The sequence below is a fragment of the Natrix helvetica genome, assembly GCF_964273705.1.
Source record: "Natrix helvetica genome assembly, chromosome: 2".
Taxonomy (NCBI): Eukaryota; Metazoa; Chordata; class Lepidosauria; order Squamata; family Natricidae; genus Natrix; species Natrix helvetica.
Window position 1 is genome coordinate 30,041,653 of NC_138552.1, and position 23,575 is coordinate 30,065,227.

The 23,575-nt window shown below is 37.3% G+C and overlaps 2 protein-coding genes across 2 annotated transcripts in view; one reads left to right on the forward strand and one right to left on the reverse strand.

The window, feature by feature from the left end:
* Positions 1 to 11,837, reverse strand: part of ERCC8 (ERCC excision repair 8, CSA ubiquitin ligase complex subunit) — a 35,901-nt gene extending 24,064 nt beyond the window's left edge. Inside the window, exons 1-4 of the mRNA XM_081941938.1 lie at positions 11,712 to 11,837; positions 6,848 to 6,943; positions 5,071 to 5,172; positions 3,667 to 3,790 (exon numbers count right to left, since the gene is read on the reverse strand). Of these exons, the coding sequence (XP_081798064.1) occupies positions 3,667 to 3,790; positions 5,071 to 5,172; positions 6,848 to 6,943; positions 11,712 to 11,788 (399 nt within the window). The 5' untranslated portion in view covers positions 11,789 to 11,837. The remainder of the gene's footprint in view (positions 1 to 3,666; positions 3,791 to 5,070; positions 5,173 to 6,847; positions 6,944 to 11,711) is intronic.
* A 428-nt stretch (positions 11,838 to 12,265) lies between these two features.
* Positions 12,266 to 23,575, forward strand: part of NDUFAF2 (NADH:ubiquinone oxidoreductase complex assembly factor 2) — a 52,987-nt gene continuing 41,677 nt past the window's right edge. The window contains exon 1 of the mRNA XM_081945873.1: positions 12,266 to 12,501. Coding sequence (XP_081801999.1) covers positions 12,375 to 12,501 — 127 coding nt within the window. The 5' untranslated portion in view covers positions 12,266 to 12,374. The remainder of the gene's footprint in view (positions 12,502 to 23,575) is intronic.

The following is a 23,575-nucleotide window of genomic DNA, read 5'->3' on the forward strand; positions in this document are numbered from 1 at the left end:
TTCAACATTTTTAATACTGTTTTCAACTACAAAAGAGAAAAAACCTCATACCATTCTACATTTATGTTATGTTACCCCCCTCCTACATCTTACATAGTTATTTTTCCTATTTTTATACATTTCCACAAATTTTTACATTTTATAATCTTATACATTTATATTATTCACCATCATTCAATTATTAATTATTTAAATTTCAGTACTATTAATATCTATAAAATTGAACTTTAAATTTTAAACACCTATTATTATTTTACTTAAGACATTAAATAACATTTATTCCTTATTCATAGAAACTTGTGCTTAAAATAACATTGTAGTAAAATAATGTATTACTTTCTATTATCATTTTAATGCAACCTTTGAACTTGGTGCCCTTTAACCATAGATATCTGGCTTTAAAGTTGATATGCTCAAATGAAAATCCAAGTGATTTCTTGCTTTGTGAGAAACTATGGCTGCGCTGAGACTTGATTCAACTTGATGCAACACTGAAAATGCAGTAACATTTTCTCCACAATTTTGAAGAGGTAGAGGACACCTTCATGGTCTCTGAAGTTTAAAATATCTATCTTGATTAAATGTCTCTAAAATGTGCTGCTTCTCTTACTTGGCTTGTAGATTCCAACTACTAATATTTACTTGGCAAGATTATGTGAAACTAAAAACTATGATCATGTTTAGATGACATACTAAACATATGGGCCAAACCAGACAGTTATTGATGTACAAATGATAAGACTCAATAATTCCTCTGTAAAACTGTTTCTGAGTTGACACAAAAAGAACATCCTTGGTTATACCTATTTAATGTTTCTAATGTTAGGTGTCCATTTCAAGGCCTTGGCAATAACAGAGCCTAGAAACTTCAAGTCTCTACTGTTGATACTGTGTTGCCTAATATTGTAAGAGGTGGTAGAATAGGACAGCTTCTTCTAAAATTTACTATCATCTCTACAGTTTTAACAGTGTTCAGCTCCAGATTGTTCTTGTTACACCACAAAGTCAGTTGATCTACCTCTTGTCTATGTGCAGACTCATCATCATCATCATCTCGAATGAGACAAATGACGGTTTTATCACCTGCAAACTTCAGCACTTTAACAGAGGGATCCTTCAAGATGCGGTCATTGGTATATAGAGAGAAGAGTAATGGAGGGAACACACAGCCCTGGGGGCACCTGTACTAATGGAATGGGTGTTCTATGTGATTTCCCCTAGTTTCGCCTGCCGCATCCAATTCGTTACAAAGCCTATAATCCATCTACAAATGTGGTCAGGACCATCAAGCACAACTAGCCGAGTCAGTTTATAGAACAGGATTTCAGGAATAATGATGAATACTGAACTGAAGTATAAAAAGGAGCCTTACATAGTTCTTTGGTGATTCAAGTTGTTATAAGATGTAATGCAGTGTCATATTGATAGCATCATCTGCTTGATCTATTTGCATGGTAGGCAAATTGCAAGGGGTTTAGCAGCAGATATGTGATGGCTTTCAGATGGGCCAACACTAACCTTTCAAAGGTTTTCATAACTATGGATGCTAAAGCCACCAGTATGTAGTCATTCAACTCCTTGATGGAGGGTTTCTTGGGTACCAGAATGATAGTAGGGTGTTAGGGATAGCCAATGAGGCTGATTTGATGCCAAACAGGTTATTGAGAATATTATTTTTTTAAAGTACCGTATTTTTTGCTCCATAAGATGCACTCTCCCCCCACCCCCCAGCAAAGTGAGGCTGGTCCTTTGGTTAATAGCAGCTGGGCTGTGGTGGCAGGATCCTTTTTTTTTAAAACAAAGTTTTATTGTTTTTTTTAAAATTTTACAGGGAAAAAGGTAGTGGAAAGGTACAAATTTTGGCGGTTGCAGTGTGCGGTAGGGGCCCCCTCCCTCCATACTCAAAGTTTACATTTACAAAGAAGTCATTATAAAATAGTAACGTATAGTCAGCATATAGGTTCAATTAATAATTTCGATCAATTTATGTCAAGCAGATATCTTATTCATTTTTGTGATCTGAGCTTTCTCGGTGTCGCCCCATCTCCCCCCGCTAGCAGAGCTCCGGCCCCTCCCGTGTCCTGTGTATCTGGTGTAGGATCATCTGGTTTTTCTAAGAGAGCTTTATTTTTTTCCATAAAGGCCTGTGCCTCTATGGATGTGTTGATTCTAACTCTTGTGTCCTCCCAGAATACTAGCATACCTTCAGGCATCAGCCATCTGAACCACACCCCCTTCTGGTATAATCTCTTCGCTAGCTGCGAATAGCTTTTTCTTTTTTCCCTAAATTTCTTGGGGATCTGTTTCAGAATGGTTATTTGCCTGTCCTGGTATTTCAATTCTTGCCCCCTTTGTACACTCAGAATTTCATCTCTTGTACTTTTTCTAAGGAATTTAATGTGTACCTCCCTGGGTACATTATGTATTCTAGCATAAGCTGAGTTCACTCTATAAACCAAATCTATTTCCCACCCAATATGTTGTTTCTCTTTCTGGATGTATTCAGCCAAAATACTTGTCATAATGTCCCTTATGTTTTCATCATCGTGGCAGGATCCTTTTATTGTGCTGAACCCCACCTCTTCTGTCTTTGTCATTGCCCACCTCTTCTGTCTCTTTTTTGCACTGGAATCAATAGGCAGAGCTGGCACATTAGAGGACACCTATCTGTGGTCCTCTCAGGCTCTGCCTGATATTTTTTCCCCTTGTTTTCCTTCTCTAAACTTAAGTGTGTCTTATGGTGAGGTGCATCTTATAGTGGAAAAAATATGGTAATTTATTTTAAATTACTTTTAAAAAAATATTTTTTTAAAAAGCAGGAAATATTTTAGCTGACTATTACAAAGTTGACTGGGATATCAGTTCAGATGTCTGCTCCATAGCAACCTGGTCTGTACTTGGTTTGCATTTATATATATATATGTATATGTGTATGTATATGTATGTTGTACTTTAAAATGGCGTCTACTGTACTGCCCTAAAATGGCTTCTATTGTACAGCGCAGTGGAGTTGCCATGGTAACGGCTTCAGAGTACTCCACAAATGGGCTCCCTCTGGTAAGGGGGAAAATCCAACATTAGAAATTACATTTTGTCCGGACATTTCCCCCCTATAAATAAATACCCGGACAATGCCGGGTTATCAGTCATATATAATAGTCATACATAAAAGAATATAGAGTAAATTATCCAATTACACCAAATGTGGCATGTTGTGTGGACATTTTCTTTGTCTAAGCTCATTCAACATAACAAGCCAAAATGTAGCTTGTGGTTTTAACTTAGCATGCTTGTTATCTTAGCTATTATGGTTTATAAACTACAATTTAATGTGAGGAACCCTGCTTTAATAAAGAATGGTTATATAATCTATGGTTTACCGCAATGTATAAGCCTGTGTCTGACATTTACAAGTAATATAACTTACTGATTTAAAAGCTACTTTTCCATGATCAACTATTTAACTTTCCGTACCAAGAACAGACTCTTTGCTGGTCTGTGATCCTACATCAACTCTTGAGACCAATCATACATTAAGCTTGATTGCATTGTGTGCTCATTTAAGTTGCTTTACAAAAATTAGCCAATCCCTTATAAAAACAAGGATGTGTTAAAATCCTACTGTTTCTCTTTCATATAAAGATCAAATTATTAAAGAAAACTTACCTGTAAAGTATTTGTATCCCATATTTTCAGTGTTTTATCAAATGAACTTGAGGTAAACATGCCGGTATCATGAGGATACCACTGAACAGTCTCTACGCTGTATTTATGAACACCAGGATGGTTCCTATAATATAGTCATAGAAAAGTAAAATTGACAGGGATGATTTGCTGTAATAATGCTCAACAAATCTGAATGTGTCAATTCTTTCAAGACCTAAGTAGCAAACCCCTTACAGGAAGAGCTGAGATTAGTTCAAACAGGAAAGAAAGATTAAAATAGTTCAAATCCTATATGAACTGTAATTATACCTTGGTTTAATGTAACGGAGAATAACTTAAGCTGGCTCTGCCACCTACTGGGTAAATGTTTCATCACACTTTTTAAAAAAAAATAATACAAAAATATAAAAGCCTTCCAAAGAAGATACACAAGAAGGCCATCTCTCTTAACCAGCAGTTTTCACACATTACAAAGGTGGAACTTCCAGGTCTTCAAACTGGAAATCCTATGGCATCACAAAACGAATGGAGGCAGTCTACCTGGTGATGTCATAGAGGTAGGTTTGTGGCTGAGGCGGCATACTACAAACCTATTGTGGCACACCAATGTGCTGCAGTACAATGATTGATAACCAAACTTTCCTCTAAATCAAAGTGTATAAAATTAGGAGCCATTAGGGCAAACATGGAAACAGTGGACCAATGCAGAGGAGACCAAAGTTTATTGCTATGTACTAGCTCTGAAGCAGTTATGTTATCCATTCAAAGTTACAATGGCACTGAAAAATGTGACTTATGATCATTTTTCATACCGTTGCTAACCGTTGCAGCACCCCCATGGTCACATGATCAAAATTCAGACGCTTGGCAACTGACTCATATTTATGATGGTTGCAGTGTCCTGGATCATGTGATCACCTGTCTGACAAGCAAAGTCAATGGGGTTCACGTAACAACCAATTACTAGCTTACCTGCAGTGATTCACTTAACAACTGTGGCAAGAGAGTTTGTAAAATGGGGCAAAACACACCTCCATTTTACATAGCTAATTTCCTTTGGAACTTTGAACTGAATTGAAACCAATCTTAGAACTTAATGCCAACCACAAAGAATTTAAGTTTGTTTCCCTAAATGTTTAAGTAGGAGTGAAAAATGAAATAAAAACGTGTAAATTTGGTCTATTAAACAATCCCCAAAGCTCAATCTGAAGATCAATCTTGTTGACCTTGGTACAAGATCATAGTATTAGAAATATGTGCTAACTATGCTATAGGACAAACTGTGCTAACAATAGTTTCTTAAATAATGTTTCATTTACTTTGTTGACAAAATATGAGTTAGCAATGAACTATAAACATATAATGTAGGTAACATATTCATAAAAAGTTTTTAAGTATACACACCTTCCCACAGAACAAATCACTTTACAGGTATAACATGGCGTTCTGCTAAAGTTCTCAAGGTCATACAATACAATAGTACCATCAGAACCTCCAGATAACATACTGTAAAAAAACAAGTTATGAATCAATTCAGATGTTGTAAGCTTTACTCCCCCCCACCAAGCATGTAATTTACTTTTAAAAATAGTTGAAAATTAGTATTAATTTAAAAATACTAGAACATTTTAATTAATATAAAAATTAAAATATATTTTATATATAATATATATTAATTTCAAGTTGATTTCTTCTTTTAGAATACCATTTTATGTGCTGTGTCATCTCCCCTCCAAACAAAAAAATATTTAAGACTGAAATATATGAATAATGGTTTTATAATAAAGTGTTCTTGATATAGTTTAAAAGTTGTCCTAAAACAAAGAATTTTTAAAGAATTTTTTATTGGCATATCTGCAAATATTTTAAGGCACAACCCAATTCTTCATATTAATCATGTTCACATGACATGCTAAGATAGTGAATCTGGTAAAGAAAGCATGAGTCTACTACCTCCCTGCCCACAACTGCTCCAGGTCCAATTCTATGCAGACTTTTATCCTAGTTTCAGGTTTACTTAAGCCTTGATGTTCTGTCCAAATATGGAGTAGCAATTATTTCCATTAAGTTGACTGTCTGTCTCTCTGGTTTGAAAATGGCTTGGTTAACGCTTATTTTGTTATCTGCCCAGATTCCATTTTCACTAGCCAGATAAAGAACTAACCCCTAGTTAATTTTGTATTGATCCTCTAGGTGGCACTTACTGTGCTTTCCTGAAAATAAGACATATTCCAAAAATAAGATCTAGCACGTTTTCTGCTCATGCACCCAACATAAGCCCTACCCCCAAAATAAGCCCTACTTAAGTGCTTGCTCAGCTGGCTGCCCACCCATTCCATCTGGTTGCTCGTGGTGTTGCCGATATGAGGTGAGGCAAGGGGGGTTGAGCTGCCCCACGCGCACCCTGGCTTACTTCAGGGCCCTCGCAAACAGGTCAGTTGCTAGAAGAAGTGGGCCGGTGGCCACGCAGGGTGTTGCTGGATGAGTCTGTTAAAGTTGCTGCCGTGAGGCGAGGTAGGGATCAGATCAGGGATGGGCTGGTTGCTGGGGCCCCAAGGTGCAGGGTTCATGGGGTAGATCCAGCCCACCCTGATCTTGCGGCAGCAGCACTCAAGAAATAAGATATCCCCCCAAAATAAGCCCTAGTACTTATTTTGGACCCCAAAAGAAAATAATTAGGTCTTATTTTCAGGGAAACACAGCAGAAGCCATAGGTCAATTATACAGTAAGTAATAAATAAGTTACCAACACAAGAATTCTTAGAAAATGTACCCAGAGCTGTTAGAGGGGAACATATGAGATTAATCAAAAGGATTTCTGAACAAAACAGTAGCAATAATACTTAGACTTATATACCATTTCATAGTTTATTTACAATCCTCTCTAAGTGGTTTTCAGATTCAGCATATTGCCACCAACAATCTGGGTATGTACATATAATGATACACACACTCATTCTGGGGCAGGCATTTGAATATTGTTAATTATGGTTTCAAAATTATTCAGTTTGTCTGGCATTTTTTCATTATGCTGCAAGGAAAATTTCTGAAATTTCATGGATTCATGAAATTTGAGAAAATGCTTCTATGAAAAAAGTTACCATGAATTTAAAAATGGAAATACTTTCAAATCAGTTCAGTAAAATATATTTCATAACAAAGCACAATAAAATATACATACTATCGATTTTCAACAGGTTCAATATCCAAGGTATTAATTCCACTTCCGTGAATTCTTTCAACATCTTTGTTCTTATTTAATTCCAAGCTTAATACCCTTTAAAAAAAGGAAGCTATTATAAACATAATTAAAACTCTATAATATTTTGTTATTGAAATCCCATCAAATTCTTCAATCCACTACATTTACCATTTATAATATCTTTTGTAGTCAATTTCAAAATTTGGGAAGCTGACATACTACATATCAGTATCTAAATGTAGTCAGTATACTACATTTGTATGTAAATTATGCAATGAAATGTAAGCACAGATAGGTAAATAACACTTCAATACAATATTTATGTATTGTACTTCTATATATCAAATAGCATTTCAATTTTTTAAGTGAATTACTTCATTATCTCTATTCTAAGTAAGCTTTATAAGTTATAAATAAAAATGAATCTTTAAAAAAATCCTACTGATTTGGCAAAACTAGAATTTAGATTTTTAATTTAAAACACTTATGTTAAAAATCACATACCCTTCTTGTAAAGAAGGATTCTATCCTTATAATTTTAGGATTTACAAAGAAATTATCTACATTTCACCTTTTGACACTGTGCCAGGTAGTACATATAAAATTGATTATTCAATTCTATCTATTAAATACAATGTACTCTTTCTCCAAAAGCAAGATTAGAACTAAAGGGTGGAAAATAATGAGCCATAAATTTCTCCTGAACATTAGGAGAAAGTAAACATAAACTCTATCAATGAAACTGAGTGCCTTGGGATATGGTGAACCAAATTTTGCTGGAATCATTAAGGTAACTGTTGGATGTTCTTCTCTTTAAAATGGTATAATTTCATAATGGTACCAGGTTTTAAACATTTCATTATAAGGCTGCATTCATAGGTCACCTTATGTACCCTTTCTCATCTAAATGCCATTCTTGAATCTGCAGCTAGAGTGATGGAACTAGGGGCATCAGTTCCTAATTTCAGAATAAAACAATCCCCCCCCCCCCCGAAATAAAGCAGAAAATGAACCTACTGAAAATGGCTTACAGGCTAAGTATATGAACAACCAAGGAAGCTTGAACAAGGGCACATTCACAGGTGAAGCTTTCTTGCATATTTTGCCCATACAATTCTTCCACTTTCTAGGAATGGCACTAGAAAGGACATTTTGGCTCCCCTCTACACAGTGAATCTAACTCGCGATCAGTCTTCCTTACCAATTTGTATACTTGCAAGGAGGGTTATAATCAATGCTATTTCTTTTCCTGCAATTCTCTCCCACATGACGCCTTTCAGATTTATTAGAAAGACAGTATTATTGTTGTTGTTATCAGGACCTACTAGCAAAGAGAGCTACTTTAAAGCAGTGTCCCAAAGGTGCTTTTTCAAGAGGCAACTGGACTTTCTGGTTTTTCTTTGAAGCTGTTTCTCTTCTCAATCCAGGAACCTTCTTCAGCTCTGACTGAATGGTGGGGAATGGAAGGATTGATATTCTTTGCAGTCAGAGCTTCGCTTCTTGGATGAGAACGGCTTCAAAGAAAAACCAGGAACTCCAGTTGCCTCTTGAAAAAAAGCACCTTTGGACAACCATGACCTGGCTTCCGACCCGGACACAGCACAGAGACAGCCTTGGTCGCGCTGGTTGATGATCTCTGGAGGGCCAGAGATAGAGGTTGCTCCTCTATCCTGGTCCTATTAGATCTCTCAGCGGCTTTTGATACCATCGACCATGGTATCCTATTGCGCCGGCTGGAGGGGATGGGAGTCGGAGGCACCGTTTTACAGTGGTTCGGCTCCTACCTCTCTGACCGATCGCAATGTGTGTTGACGGGGGGGCAGAGGTCGACCCTGAGGTCACTCACTTGTGGGGTGCCGCAGGGATCGGTCCTTTCGCCCCTCCTGTTCAACGCATATGTGAAGCCGCTGGGGGAGATCATCCGTGGTTTTGGGGTTGAATACCATCTGTACGCTGATGATACACAGCTGTACGTTTCAACCCCAAACCACCCCAGTGAGGCTGTCGAAGTGATGTCCCGGTGTTTGGAAGCCGTCGGGGTCTGGATGGGGGACAACAGACTCAAACTCAACCCCTCCAAGACTGAGTGGCTGTGGCTACCGGCGCCTCGGTTCAGCCAGCTGACTCCATCGCTGGCCATAGGGGGCGAACAATTGCCCCCTGTGGAACGGGCGCGCAATTTGGGCGTCCTCCTAGATGCCCGGCTGTCAATGGATGACCATGTGGCAGCCGTGGCAAGGGGGGCGTTCCGCCAGGTTCGCCTGGTGCGCCAATTGCGCCCCCTCCTGGACCGGGATGCCCTACGCACGGTCACTCATGCACTGGTGACGTCTCGCCTCGACTACTGCAATGCTCTCTACATGGGGCTTCCCTTGGGACGCGCCCGAAGACTGCAGCTAGTCCAGAACGCAGCCGCGCGGGCAGTCATGGGGAGTACCAGGTACTCCCATGTAACACCGCTCCTGCGCGAGCTGCACTGGCTGCCTGTGGTCTTTCGGGTGCGTTTCAAAGTTTTGACCACCATCTTTAAAGCGCTCCATGGCATAGGGATCGCGTCCTCCCACATACATCCCAGCGGCCAATTCGCTCTCACAGAGAGGGGCTTCTCCTGGTGCCGTCCGCTAGGCAATGCCAGCGGGCGACGCCAAGGAGTAGGGCCTTCTCTGTGATGGGCCCAACCGTCTGGAATGACCTCCCCCCCGACATTAGAACCACCACCGACTTCCGCTCCTTCCGGCAGAAACTAAAGACTCACCTGTTCCGACTGGCTGGCCTGGCATAATTTCAATGCCTATCTCCTGGCATTTATATTTTTACTGGTTTTTAAGGGGATTATTCGGTAGACTTAATTTTATTGAGTATTGGGATTTTAATGTCTGTATATTTTAATTATTTATTAGCAATACAGTCCTGCGCATCTTTTATCCTCCTCTTATCCATCTATTGTATATTTGTATATATATATTGTCCATTTAGTAATTTTATTGTTTTAATTTTGTTCTTTGACATGGACTGTACACCGCCCCGAGTCCCTTTCGGGAGAGGGGGCGGTCTATAAGCGCTAATAAATTGAAATTGAAATTGAATTGGATGACTGAGAATCTCCATAGTTAAGGCATCAGCTAGAAATTCGGAATATTGTGAGTTCTAGTCTGCGGAAGCTGTACTGCATATCGGAATTAATACAATTGAGCGAGTCCAGAGATATTTCACAAGACGAGTCCTCCACTCCTCTGATCGCAACAGAATCCCTTATGCCACTAGACTTGAAATTTTGGGCTTAAGACAATTTAGAACTATACTGCCTTCAGTCTGACCTAAGTGTAGCACATAAAATTAAAGGATCTTGACAAACTTGAACATTGGGCACTATCTAATAAAATGAAATTCAATGGTGAAAAGAGTAAGGTTCTACATTTAGGCAACAAAAATGGAACGCACAGGTACAGTATAGGTGATACCTTGCTCAGTAGTAGTAACTGTGAAAGGGATCTTGGAGTCCTAGTGGACAACCATTTAAATTTGAGCCAGCAGTGTGCAGCAGCTGCCAAAAAAGCCAACACAGTCCTAGGCTGCATCAACAGAGGGATAGAATCAAGATCACGTGAAGTGTTAATACCACTTTATAATGCCTTGGTAAGGCCACACTTGGAATACTGCATTCAGTTCTGGTCGCCACGATGTAAAAAAGATGTGGAGACTCTAGAAAGAGTGCAGAGAAGAGCAACAAAGATGATTAGGGGAGTGGAGACTAAAACATATGAAGAACGGTTGCAGGAACTGGGTATGTTTAGCTTAAGAGAAAGAAGGACTAGGGGAGACATGATAGCATTGTTCCAACATCTCAGGGGTTGCCACAAAGAATAGGGAGTCAAACTATTCTCCAAGGCACCTGAGGGTAGAACAAGAAGCAATGGGTGGAAACTAATCAAGGAGAGAAGCAACTTAGAACTGAGGAGAAACTTCCTGACAGTTAGAACAATTAATCAGTGGAACAGTTTGCCTCCAGAAGTTGTGAATGCCCCAACACTGGAAGTCTTTAAGAAGATGTTGGATAGCTATTTGTCTGAAATGGTATAGGGTTTCCTGCCTAGGCAGGGGGTTGGACTAGAAGACCTCCAAGGTCCCTTCCAACTCTGCTATTGTATTGCATTGTAATTATCTGCTACAAAAAGTCCTACCTGTCAATGACTACTTCAGCTTCACCCACAACAATACACCAGCACACAATAGATACAAACTTAAGGTAAACCGCTCCAAACTCGATTGCAGAAAATGCGACTTCAGCAACAGAATGGTCAACGCCTGGAATGCACTACCTGACTCTGTGGTTTCTTTCCCAAATCCCCATAACTTTAACCTTAGACTGTTCACTTCACCCCATTCCTAAGAGGTCTGTAAGGGGGCGTGCATAAGCGTGCCTACCGTCCCTGTCCTAATATTCCCTTGTATTCGCATCCATTTCACGTATTCATAATCATGTTTATACTTAAATCTGTCATCTTATACATGCTTGATAAATAAAATAAAACAAATAAAATAAAAATAAATAAAACAAATAAGCCCAAAGTTAGCCGTGGGTGGCCGTGGACCAGTCCCTCTCTCAGCCCTAAGGAAGGAGATTGGCAAACGATTGCTGAACTCTTCCCAAGAAAGCTGCAGGGACCTGCCCAGGGAGTCGCCAGGAATCAACCCTGACTTGAAGGCCGCGATGATGTATCCAGAGAGCCACCCCACGAACCCGGGGTCTGAGGCGTTTATTCTGACGCTGAGGCTTTGCGGCACCCTCTGTGATCACGTGTGGCCTGAGGAGACTAAAGGCGATCCGGGTAGTAGGCTTTACCTCCTCGTAGCCTCCGCCCGTCGGAACCTCAACGGGTCATCTACACCCGCCTGACGAGCGAAAAGAAAACCCAGCATAGTCGAGAAGGAAAAACCCGCGACGGGGACACCACCACGCCGCGAAATGATCTCGCGCCCATTGGCTCAAAGCGTCGCGCTCTCAGCCAATAAGAAACCTTGGTATTGGAACGTCATCGGTCGGGGAAGAACCGGCTGAGAATGCCTCAAGCGTCGACCGCGTCAGGTTCAGGAGAATATAGAGAAACGTATAAGAAAAGATACGGCAAAGCGGCTTCTCCTTTGCGTTTCTAGTGTAAATTCGAAATATTTCCATTCTCTCAAAACGCTTTTCCAGAGGATATCTTTTCACAGTCATGTTATTAACAGAGAGCTATTCAGCCGTTAGTAAATTGGTTTTTTTTTACATAAAATACATTTGCTTGTGTGTGTGTTAATGCAGAATGTGTTTTCTTCGATTTTATTATCTCTAATAAACAGGACGGACGTTGTGGGCCTGAGGGAGATGTGGGCGTGGCTTCTGACGGAAAGGGGAGGGGAGAGGATTCATCTCACCGCGTGTGGGACCCCTCACGTGCCGGTCCCTTTCGGGGAGGGGGGGGAGCTGCGATTGTGGTTTGCGGCCTCGCAGCGCCCTTCGCCCGGCATGAGCGGCGTCGGGCGGTTTCTGCGCTTGCTAAAGCAGCGCTTTATCGGGCCAGGGAGCGAGTACGTGGGCATCGACCTCTTTGGAAACAAGTATTATCGGATCCCGCCGCACAAAACTTGGGCAGGTGAGCGAGACGAGGTGGTCGCCCGAAGTCGGTCGTATTTACGCTCCACTTAGGCAATAAACTATAGTTCGTGAATTACTATACCTGATATATATATATACTAAGTGAAAACTGTGAGAGAGATCTTGGAGTCCTAGTAGGGAACCATTTAAATAGGAGCCAGCAGTGTGCAGCATCTGCCAAAGAAGCCAACACAGTTCTAGGCTGCATCAACAAGAGGGATAGAATCAAGATCACGTGGAGTGTTAATGCCACTTTATAATGCCTTAGAATTGACCAAAGTTAACCACACCTATCTCAATCAAGATCTTGTTTTTTTATAGAAAAGTGCTTATTCTCCATGCTGGCCAAATTGCAGGGGAAAAAGGGAGGTTTTCAAGGCTTTATGGAAGGACAGAATATTTGTTTCTTGAGCTACAGCATTTCTGAAAAACTAAGGGAGAAAATGGGGAAAGGACTTGTACTGAAGTCCTTCCATATACCCCCATGATACATGGCATTAAAGACCAAGATGTTATCCATTCTTTTTTTACTTTGTTACATCTGTTTATTTTCTAATACCGAAGCAGAGGAGCGGAGTTCTCTCATCCCCAAGGAATTAACCGTGGCAAATTCCAAATAGAATATCACTGCTGAGTTTAATATGCCATGGTCACAAAATTTAAATGTTGAGTTAGGTTTTTGAGGAATGTGAATTTATGGATAAAGAACAAGAGTAATATTTGGAATCTGTTGCTCTGTACATCAGAAAAAGTCACAGTGATATCTGAAATAAAGTCAAATCTATAGAATTTAATTATAAACAAAATAAAAATTAAGTAGCCAGGATAATAAATAAATAGCATAATAAAATAGACGGGAACCTGGGCTAAGTTAAGATTCACCTGAAATCTGTGTTCTGCTGTTTAGCTAAATTGCTAAGTATTTATTAAGCTAATGAGTACAGGTAGTTCTCAACATATGACCACAATTGAGCCCAAAATTTCTGTTGATAAGCACAACATTAGTTAAATGAATTTTGCCTCATTTTATGACCTTTCTTGCCACAGTTGTTAAGTGAATCATTGCAGTTGTTAAGTTAGTAACATGGTTCAGTGGTGGGTTCCTACCGATTCATACCCGGTTTGGTGGCCTGGGTTGCTGGTTCTCCGGCCGTAGGTGCTGCCATCTTGTTTTTCGAATCTGCACATGCGCAGAACAATTTTAATCGCACTATGCATCCACGTGCAGTATGCATCAAGCGCATGCGTGGTACGCACACGAGAGAACCGGCAGTAATGCCTGTCGGAACCCACCCCTGACATGGTTGTAAAGTGAATCTGGCTTCCCCATTGACTTTGCTTCTCAGAAGATCACCAAAGGTAATCATGACCCTGGGATACTGAAACTGTCAGTATCCCAGGTCAGTTGCCAAGCACCTGAATTTTGATCACATGACTGTGGGGATGTTGCAACGGTCATAAGTGTGAAAAATAATTGTAAGTCAGTGCCTTTGTAACTTTGAATGGTCACTAAATGAACTGTTGTAAATCGAGAACTACCTGGATTATAATGTTACCAAGTTATTAATAATATTCTACTATATTTTTGCTATAAAATAGATTGCTCTAAAGCTTACATTCTGGCTAAAAATGTAAATCACTTTGATCTTGTAAATAATCTGATGTTTGAAATAGCAATAGACATGTGTCTTGATTTAAGATTTATTAATGGAAAGGAAAGTGAAGTATAAAATTAATTTTGGCAGTATAGTATTCATTAATAATAGTAAATTATTTGACCAGGCATAGAATTAATCACTTTTCCATTTGGTGCCTTCTAGTTTCATTACCAGAAAGAAACATCTAGTGAATACCCATAATAGCCAAAGATTGAATTGAGATGGTACATCAAGTTGTACACTGTGGTTCATAATGGTTTTGTTTTTAAAATACAAACATGTTATTCTCAAACCAAGCCAACCACACTTTTCATAATATGTGTATTCAAACAAATTATCTGAAAAAAGTGTCACTGCTCTTTACTTCTATTAAGAGCAAATAGGGGCGGAATGCAAATTACATTGATTTATTTTTAAGGAACATTACTTAAATGCATTCTATATGATTATTTGGTCATGTATTTGATAAAGTCCTTTATTATATTAAAGGACAACTCAAGGGCAGTCCTGGGACTGCAGATTATGGGCAATAGTTATAAATCACAAAACTATTATCTATTTTCAAAATCTGTGTGCAGTTTAAAGAAAGACATTAAATTTTCATAGACGTTTTCCATATTTGGAAAGCAGTTTTCACTCTATATATAAAACGAGTTACACAAATGATAGTACAGATATGAAACAGGATATAGGTAACAACTTGCATGAACTGGCTTTTTCTCTACCAGCTACAAGATACATAAATATTGGTGCCAATCTATTGGAATGATTAAAATTATTGGAATAAGCAGATGTTTATAGAGATGGATGAAAGGGAATATTATACATAAACATGTTAGCCAATTTAAGGTATATAATTTTACAAAGTTATGATATTAGTCAATTCATTTGTTGATCACTGATTAACCAATCACTTTTTATTTCTCCCTCCTACCATTCCTCAATTATATAAGTTCATTGTGCTTGCCATGATTTTATTTTTATTATTTTTATTATTAGTATTTTATTAGCTTTAGTATTCCAGAATTGTATCTCTCGATATCCAAAGTGTTAAAAAGAAAGTAAAGAATTCCAGAACTGTATACTGTAAACTGTGAATTGTATTCCCAAATTACTGCACAATCTGAGATAGTGTATACAATTTATAAATGTTAGATTAATTTATTTTTTATAGTAAAGTGATTTTTTCCCCACATTGAACTTGTCTCCTGGTAACTGGTGATATGCTTTTTCAATTTACAATTTGTTCTTTAAATCTTTGTGTACTATTTGTGTCCAGAAGGAGGCAGTGTCGCTTGAAAAAGATTTATATAAGCATCATATTTATATACCCTGCATTGTGCAAAGGACAGACTGTAGTTTCTTCACAGGTTATGCTGGTAAGCTTATGTGGAGAATAGTTTTTTTGGGAAAGTCTATATACTATATTATTGATTCACACATTTTTTCTTTTTAAAGTAATGGCTCTTGTAATATTGTTCAAACACTACACTGAATTATAGCTGCTACAGTTCCATTTTTTGTTTTCATTTTTTTAATGAAAACATTGGAAGAAAGAAAAAGCCTGGTATATATGATTAAACTATCTCATGTTATTTATGACAAATAATATTTTTATTTGTCAAATTTATTTGCCGCTCTTCTTGTGGTTCAGGAAACTCTGAGCTTGTAAAATTAGAATTGTTAAGCTGTCAGGCTGCATGAGGATGGTAACTAAACTTAGCTAGAATTACAGCATGAAGTAGATGTAATCCAATAATTATACATAAGAAAAGAGGGCATGCATAGAGTATGATCTCAGTTGACAAATCATACACTTTCAATAGTCTGCTGGGGAAAAGTTATTGGATAATAGTATTCCAGTAAATCACAATTTTCTCACTATAGATTTTGTTCCTGTAATTTATCCCTATCTTTCATATATATGAAAGTGAGGGACATTAAGTAAAACAAATTAGGGAGAGTGTAGACTAAGGAATAAGGAATACTAAGACGAAGAAATTAAAAGGCCTGAAATAATGGGAGAGGAGGAGAAGAAACATAGCTAGATCTAATTTATACTAACACTATTCATTATATTTCTCTATCGTTTTCTCCTGGAAATACTTGCTTCTACCATATCAGTACACTGATCCATACATTACCTTTTCTTTTTTTAGCCCTAACCTTAACCTCTCTCAATATACCACTGTTGTACAGATTATTCATTTTTGTATTCAATCCATATTAACTAATCAAACATTTATTCTTTTATTGTACATACTTTCTAAGCCCACCCGGAGCCACTTAGGTGAGATGGTCTAGAACAGGGGTGTCAAACTTGTGGCCTGTGGGCTGGAGTGTCACGTACTGGCTCTGCCTCCTACCAGTTTAGCGAAGGGGGAAAATGTCCCAATACATCACGTGACAATGTTGTGATGACGCAGGTTTGACCCCTGGTCTAGAAGTATGAAGAATAAATAAATCCCATTTCATAGGATCCTGATGTAACCAACTCTGACTTGCGTATAACAAAATGAACAGAAATAAGTTCTTATAGTATAACTGTTTCTACTTTGTTTGATAAACTGTCCTTTCAGCAGACCAGGTATGCTGACTATTTTTCTACCAAGATTTGTTTTTCTTAACTTTTCTTCATCTTTAGTAAGGATCTGTCTAGTAAATGGATGTATTGAGCCTCTCAACTCAATATGGCTTTGTTTTTCTTAACTTTTCTTCATCTTTAGTAAGGATCTGTCTAGTAAATGGATGTATTGAGCCTCTCAACTCAATATGGCTTTTGGTGCTGTACAATAGAAGCAGATAATTCAAAAGAAAAATACCGTGCAATATTAAAAATATATAACATATAAAATGGCAACCAAACAAGATAATTAGATAATGAAATGGGGACACACAGGCCTGGAGAAAAAGTTTTTAACAGTTTTTCTAAAGGCATGCAGAGCTTGGTTCCATCATATCAGGGGGCCAGGGACAAAGTTTGTTCTAGGCTCTCTTCATAAGTACCAAAGCAAGGTGAAGTGACTCAAATTTGTTTTATTTGCTCTGTTTTTTTCTTCCACTGTATTATTTGCAATTTCTCTTTGTATTTCTTCTGTCAAACCCAACTACTTTGGTCTACATTACTTGGAATTTCATCTCTTTAGTTACAATACAATAGCAGAGCTGGAAGGGTCTTTCTGTTGTTACCATTTGTGTTTATTATGCTTATTATGGGTGATTGCATAGTAGGCCAAAATGTTTAGATTGGATTGGGCGTTTTTATCATTACTATTGTTATTACTGGTATTATTACTATTATTACTGTTACTATTACTATTGGTATAGTATAGTATATACTACAATAGTATTACTACTGTTACTATTTTATTATTAATATTACTATTGGTATTCACTTTGCTTTCTCTCGTCACAATTGTTGTTGTTCTATCTGCTGGTCTTTGTGTTTTGTGACACACACAAACACCCCGCCCAGTTCTTTCTGTGTTGCTGTTTCCATGTACTGCAATATCCACTATACAGCCTTTTTAAAAACCTTTCTTATCAACAGTTGTTAAATCTAGGATATGTGGCAGGTGCTTGTCTGCTTGTCTGGGATTCTAAAATCCCAGAGCACTTTAGCTTCTTCATTTTCTGTTACTTGATCTAATTTGTGGTCTTTCAAATTCTTTCTATTTCTTGCAGATATTCCAATGTTGATAATTGTTTTTTAAAAAATATCATTTTAATGCCCAACTCCCAATGATATACAGTTTAAGTCCTCTACTTACAACACTTCATAGTGATCATTCAAATTACAACAGCACTGAAAAAGTGACCTATGACTATTTTTCACATTTACAACTGTTGCAACGTCCCCAGGATCACATGATCAAAAGTCAGCCACTTGACAACTGACTTGTGTTGTGATGGTTGCAATGTCCCAAGGTCATATGAGCACCTTTTGCAACCTGACTAGCAAAGTTAAAAGTGAAGCAAGATTCGCCTCACAACCGTGTTACTAACTTAACAACCGCAGTGATTTACTTAACAACTGTGGCAAGAAAGGTTGTAAAATGGGGCAAAACTTACAGAATTTTTTAATTCATGAACAGACAGAATTCATTGAGTTCTGTTATATCCTTCCCCACTGCTACACAACATGTTATGTCATTATATTTGCTCTTCTTAGATTCCAGGTCACAGTTTACCATTGTTGTCATAGCTTTGATCAGTCATGGTTTTTACATAGTGCTTTGTAGTAAGAAAAAGAAAGTGTTGACTAAGTTACCAGAGTTCATTGTATCCATACCAAATGCTACTCTGCTAATGGTAAAGGCAGTACTAGACAGTTTGGGCTCGTTTGGGGCAGTATGTCTCGACAAGTACAATCAAATCCCAGTTTTACTTCTCCTATGCTAATGTTATTATAGGCAAGGTGGACTCCTAATCTAGAAACCACCTTGTAAATCAAAATAGTGTAGACAACATCACACCAACTAAAAGGTGTACACAACATGTAGATACTCTGATCCTTATTTCAATTTTGTTTTAAAAAAATGAAAATAAGCTTATCTCAGTTGGAGAATCAAACTCTTTTCTTACTAATTTAGAGAGATGCTGTTAAAAACAGTGAAAATCCACAATTGCACAGTATATTAATGTTATACTCTTGTTCTTATTCATTTACAGATCAATTTTTATGGACATGTGGTTTATATCTGAAGAACTTTGTAAAAATAGAAATTTCATTATGTATTTTTTGAGTAGGAACAAATAAACTTTTACCTCCTTATAAAAAAAACCCTCTCTTCTTCATTTTGATATGTTTTTTTTAAAGTAAGTTGTCATGGAAGCTTAAAATTCAAAGTTAGGAACAAAACCTCAAATCACTCATAAGAATGCACAGGGAATCTTAAACATAGCTCTTAGAATATGAGCTGCTGCCAGTCATTTTGATATACTGTTAATTTTGATGTCTAACAAATGTTGATAACTTATTCATGGATCAAAACAAGCTGACAGTTTAGCTGAATTGCAGTTCATTTTTTAATATTTTATCTCAGCATCATTGTTTATTTATTTATTTATTTATTTTATTTCTTGGATTTCTAGACCGCCCCCTCTCCCAAGAAGGGACTCGGGGCGGTGTACAGTCAATGCAGATAAAAATACAATCATAAAACACTTAAATACATTTGGATGGAGGAGATAGGCTGTACAAGAAATAAATATATTCTAAAACCCTAAAAAACATCCCCAATTAAAACCCAAACCCCATTAAAATAAATCCCCGGGAGATAAAACTAAGAGAGTGTTCTTAATTTGTAAGCTGCTATAGGACAACTCATTGTCCTTAAATTTGGTTTATATCTAGTTTGTGTGTGTGTGCATGTATCCATCCAAAATGTGACATTACAGGGATTCCAAGTCTTTAGAAATTCAGACAGGAACATTAAAAACCTGTGATTTCAAAATTTCGGCCAGCTGTTTAAAAATAAATTATTTTAATTTCACGTTGGGGTCAAATGTCTTCATTCTCCCATTTTTTATCTTAAATAAAACATAATTTGAATTGCTATGTCCTTATATTGCTTTCTCTGTGGACAAATCTATGCTAATAGCTACTAAGTATAACCATGACTTCATAAAAGTTCTTTGCTGGCAACTTTCATTTGATCTGTAATAATTATTCCTGTTTACCAACAATGGTAATATTTTTGTCATGATAAAATAACTACAAGGTTGTTATGTTATGGAGATCAGTTGGTTTGGCCAGTGTTCACATATTATTAGTTCATATTATTTAGTCTTCTGATGGCCACAAAGAACTTTGCACAGTTTCATGATGATATCACATGATGTTGATGATGATTATGTGCTATTAGCTCATTGTTTCCTCTTATGGACAACATAGATTTTTATTTACGTATCTACTGGATTTCCTGCATGGATTGCCCCTGTGACTATATAGGACAGACAGGGAGGAAACTAACCACCAATCAACCAATAGTAAGGCACCATATAAGTAGGACACATAGAATAGCCCAAAGCACACATTTCGGTAGAGAGAAGTTTCCTGAGGATAGGCTCTAGCATAAGTCCAAAATTTCAGAAGAGTAAATCTCTTGTCCCGGTGACATATCCAGATTGCATCTTGCAACAGATTTTCTCCATGATGATCTGTCCCTAACCTGGTCCTTTAGTCTTTTCAATTGGCAAATATTGTTGCCTTATTTTTTTCTTTTTAGTAAATTATGAAATGGTTTTCAGTTTCCATACCTACTACAAACTTTTAAAGGACAAAAAGAAAAATGGTGTCACTGAAAATCAGCTACTTTGTGGAGTATTCTTACGTACAGCATTGACAAAATATGGGTTAGTGTCAGTATTTATGTTCAGAAAACCTACATACCATTTAAAATAAATAAATAAATGCTAGTAGAATTAATATTGCATCTCAACTTTGCCATTCGAATGTCAATGGATGATTTTTTTCCCTATCTTCTCCAGGTGAATCATTAAAAAAAAGTTTGGGAACTATCTAAGTTTGCAAATAGGAAAGGAATTGCCTTTTCTCTTTATAAGTGATAGATGCAAAGGAACACTTGCTGGAAGTTCTTTTCTGTAATTTGCTTCTAATTTCTAACAATTCTGATACTTTACCTGGTACTAAATGTGCTGTAAGCAAAGTTATTTGCCCTCTTTTGTTGTTAAAGTTCTCCATGATTAAGTGCAATGGTTTCTTAACAAAACCAATTTCATTTTACTTTTAAAGCATTAGGTTCCAGAAGTGTGTATGTACATGATACAAATTCTTAGCCCAAAAATGTCATTGTTCCAGTTAGTTGTATTTCCAGTTTTCGGAATTATATTACAATGGGATAATACAGAACCACAAAGTAGCTTTTGTTCTGGAATTTTCTTTTAATCTAACTCTTATAAGTTGATTAACCATTCAAGTTAATACTGTATTAAATTCCTAATTAGTAGTTTAATTTTTGCACTCCATTGCTTCAGGAAATTACTTTCTTGAGAATGTTTTGGTAAGTTCCTGCATGATTCTTTCAAAGCACTGTCCAAGAATGCTCAATATAGTTATTGATCTATGAAGGAGCAGATCAGCTGACTGAACTAAGACAAGAAATTTAAAGTGTGTTTGAATTTTATAATCTCAGGAGAATAAGATTCTGTACTAAGCAAAGAGTCAAACAATGCCCTCAGACAACAATGAAAAATAATGGGGAACATGCCATTTGGGAATAAGATGGAGGAGAAAGCACATTTCCTCCGCCTGACAAAATGACAACGTTTAAAAGAAGGGACCTGGAATTGTTCAGGAATGGAGAGGAATTGCTGATGCCAGAGACTCAGTGAAGGTGTCATAATCCTGAAAAATTACCCTTTCCAATATAATTATTCTGTTTTGGCTACAATGCCTATTATTCTAATGGTATGCCTGCTGCTGGAATGACATACCCATTGAGATTCAGCTGGCTCTGACACTGATGGCATTGTAGAAAGAAAACATGACTGGATTCTTGGGCATGTGGGCCAGGAAGCTAAGGGATCCTGTGAGATGGGTGTCGTGTATTGTTTGCTGTTGTCCTCGGCAGCCATTTTGGGCCTATGTATTATTATTTTTTGCTTTATATAAAACTTCTAACGTTTCTTTCTAGAAATAACATCTTGCTTTCTTAAGTGGTATTTTCATTTAGACGACCCATTTTTCAACAAAAACAACAAAAACAAATTCCATCTGTTCACAGAGATGCACATTTTAGCAATGAAACTGCTTTTTGGAGGTGTATTTTAAATTAATAACTGTTTCTCTCACCTTCATGTATTTTGGGAGAAAGAACTTGGGAATGCAATTAATATTATTAGGGAATAAAAATCCTTTATAATGCTTAAAATAACATTTTTTTCACTTAGTTAGCACTTTTCTTATTGCCTTCCATGTTGGAGAGCATCTGTCCCAGTCAGGAAGAGAGTCAAGTGGGAAATTAGCATGGACTCACTATGTAAACAAATGAGGACAAGGTCTGACCATCCATCTGAATGCTTTTGAACATTATCTAGTCTTTCCCAGGTGACAACTCTCATCTGGGGAAATTCCTGTATTATAGGCAGAGAACAATAAAGCAGCTTGTTTGAACTCTCTACATGTGGGTCTGGTTGTTTGCTCCTGACAATATAGTAGCTCAGCAAAACATGGACAGCTATTGAACATGTCTTCTTTTGTAATGCAGCAGCTAAATTTGATTATTAACATTGATGATGAGGCTGATTTGTTAAGAAATGAATACTTCACGCTCTGAATGTTGTACCTTTCTAATTTTTCTAAAATTCACAGGGAAATTTTTTTAATTCAACATTTATATTTGCATCATCTAAATGGAATAATTTGAGTAATGTTTCTAGTTTGAAGTAAGACTGGAATATAATTGGAACAATTATAAATCTCTGAAACAAACTTCAATTGTAATCTTGAACATTTTTATAATGGCTTGTTGCATGTTGGTTACTGAAGCAGGATGTTGGCAGGGATACTACTGTTCTAGTTTAGAAAGATCAAATGTATAGAAAAATAAGGCAGGATGCATAAGTGAAATGTGGTCAAACTCAATCAGAGTTTTAAAAATAAAGTTAAATGGCCATAAAGTCATCATCAGATGAGAGAGGTAAAGCATTTTTCATAAGAAATTATACTAAACTTTTAATCCAGAACAGCTGAAAAGATCATACAGTGTTAGAATTGCTATTTTCTGCTTTTTGCTTATGTAAGTATTCAAGATGGCTTATAGCAATAAACAAAGTAAACAAAAGTAGGCAGTAAAATTAATACAATGGAAACAATATCAGCATCTTTAAAATTATGTTAGAGGACACTAAATAAAATGATATATAGGATATTTCAAATGGGAAAACCTTTTTACCTAATAGATTGACAATAGAAGTGTGTGATTCTGATTCACACAGGAAGGTATACAGTATAATTAAGCCATTCACCTGGTAAATGCTGTCATAAACCAAATGTGCAAAATAATGTAAAGAATATTGACAGCCCTTCTGTTGCCTTCATTGTGCCTTTTGTTCAAGATAAAGTAATAAAGATAGGGAAAAGGAAAGATACAATGCTGATCTTTAGAATTGCTCAAAGTGGAGGAGTAATGTATTGTTAAAGATGATTGAGATGTAAAACCCTTGAAAATAACAAGCACTTTGAGATTGAGCACTTACCTACCTACTGGAAAGGGAAGGGGAGAGGAGAGGAACTTGGAAAAAGAAACTCTTACACGCACTTCCAACCCATGCCACCACCACCCCATGTATTTTCCCAACCTGCCACCTGCTTGCCTTCCCTACACTGTACTAATCGCTATATGCTTTTCCTGACTCATGTCGCACCTCTTGTGCACCTCCATGGACTCT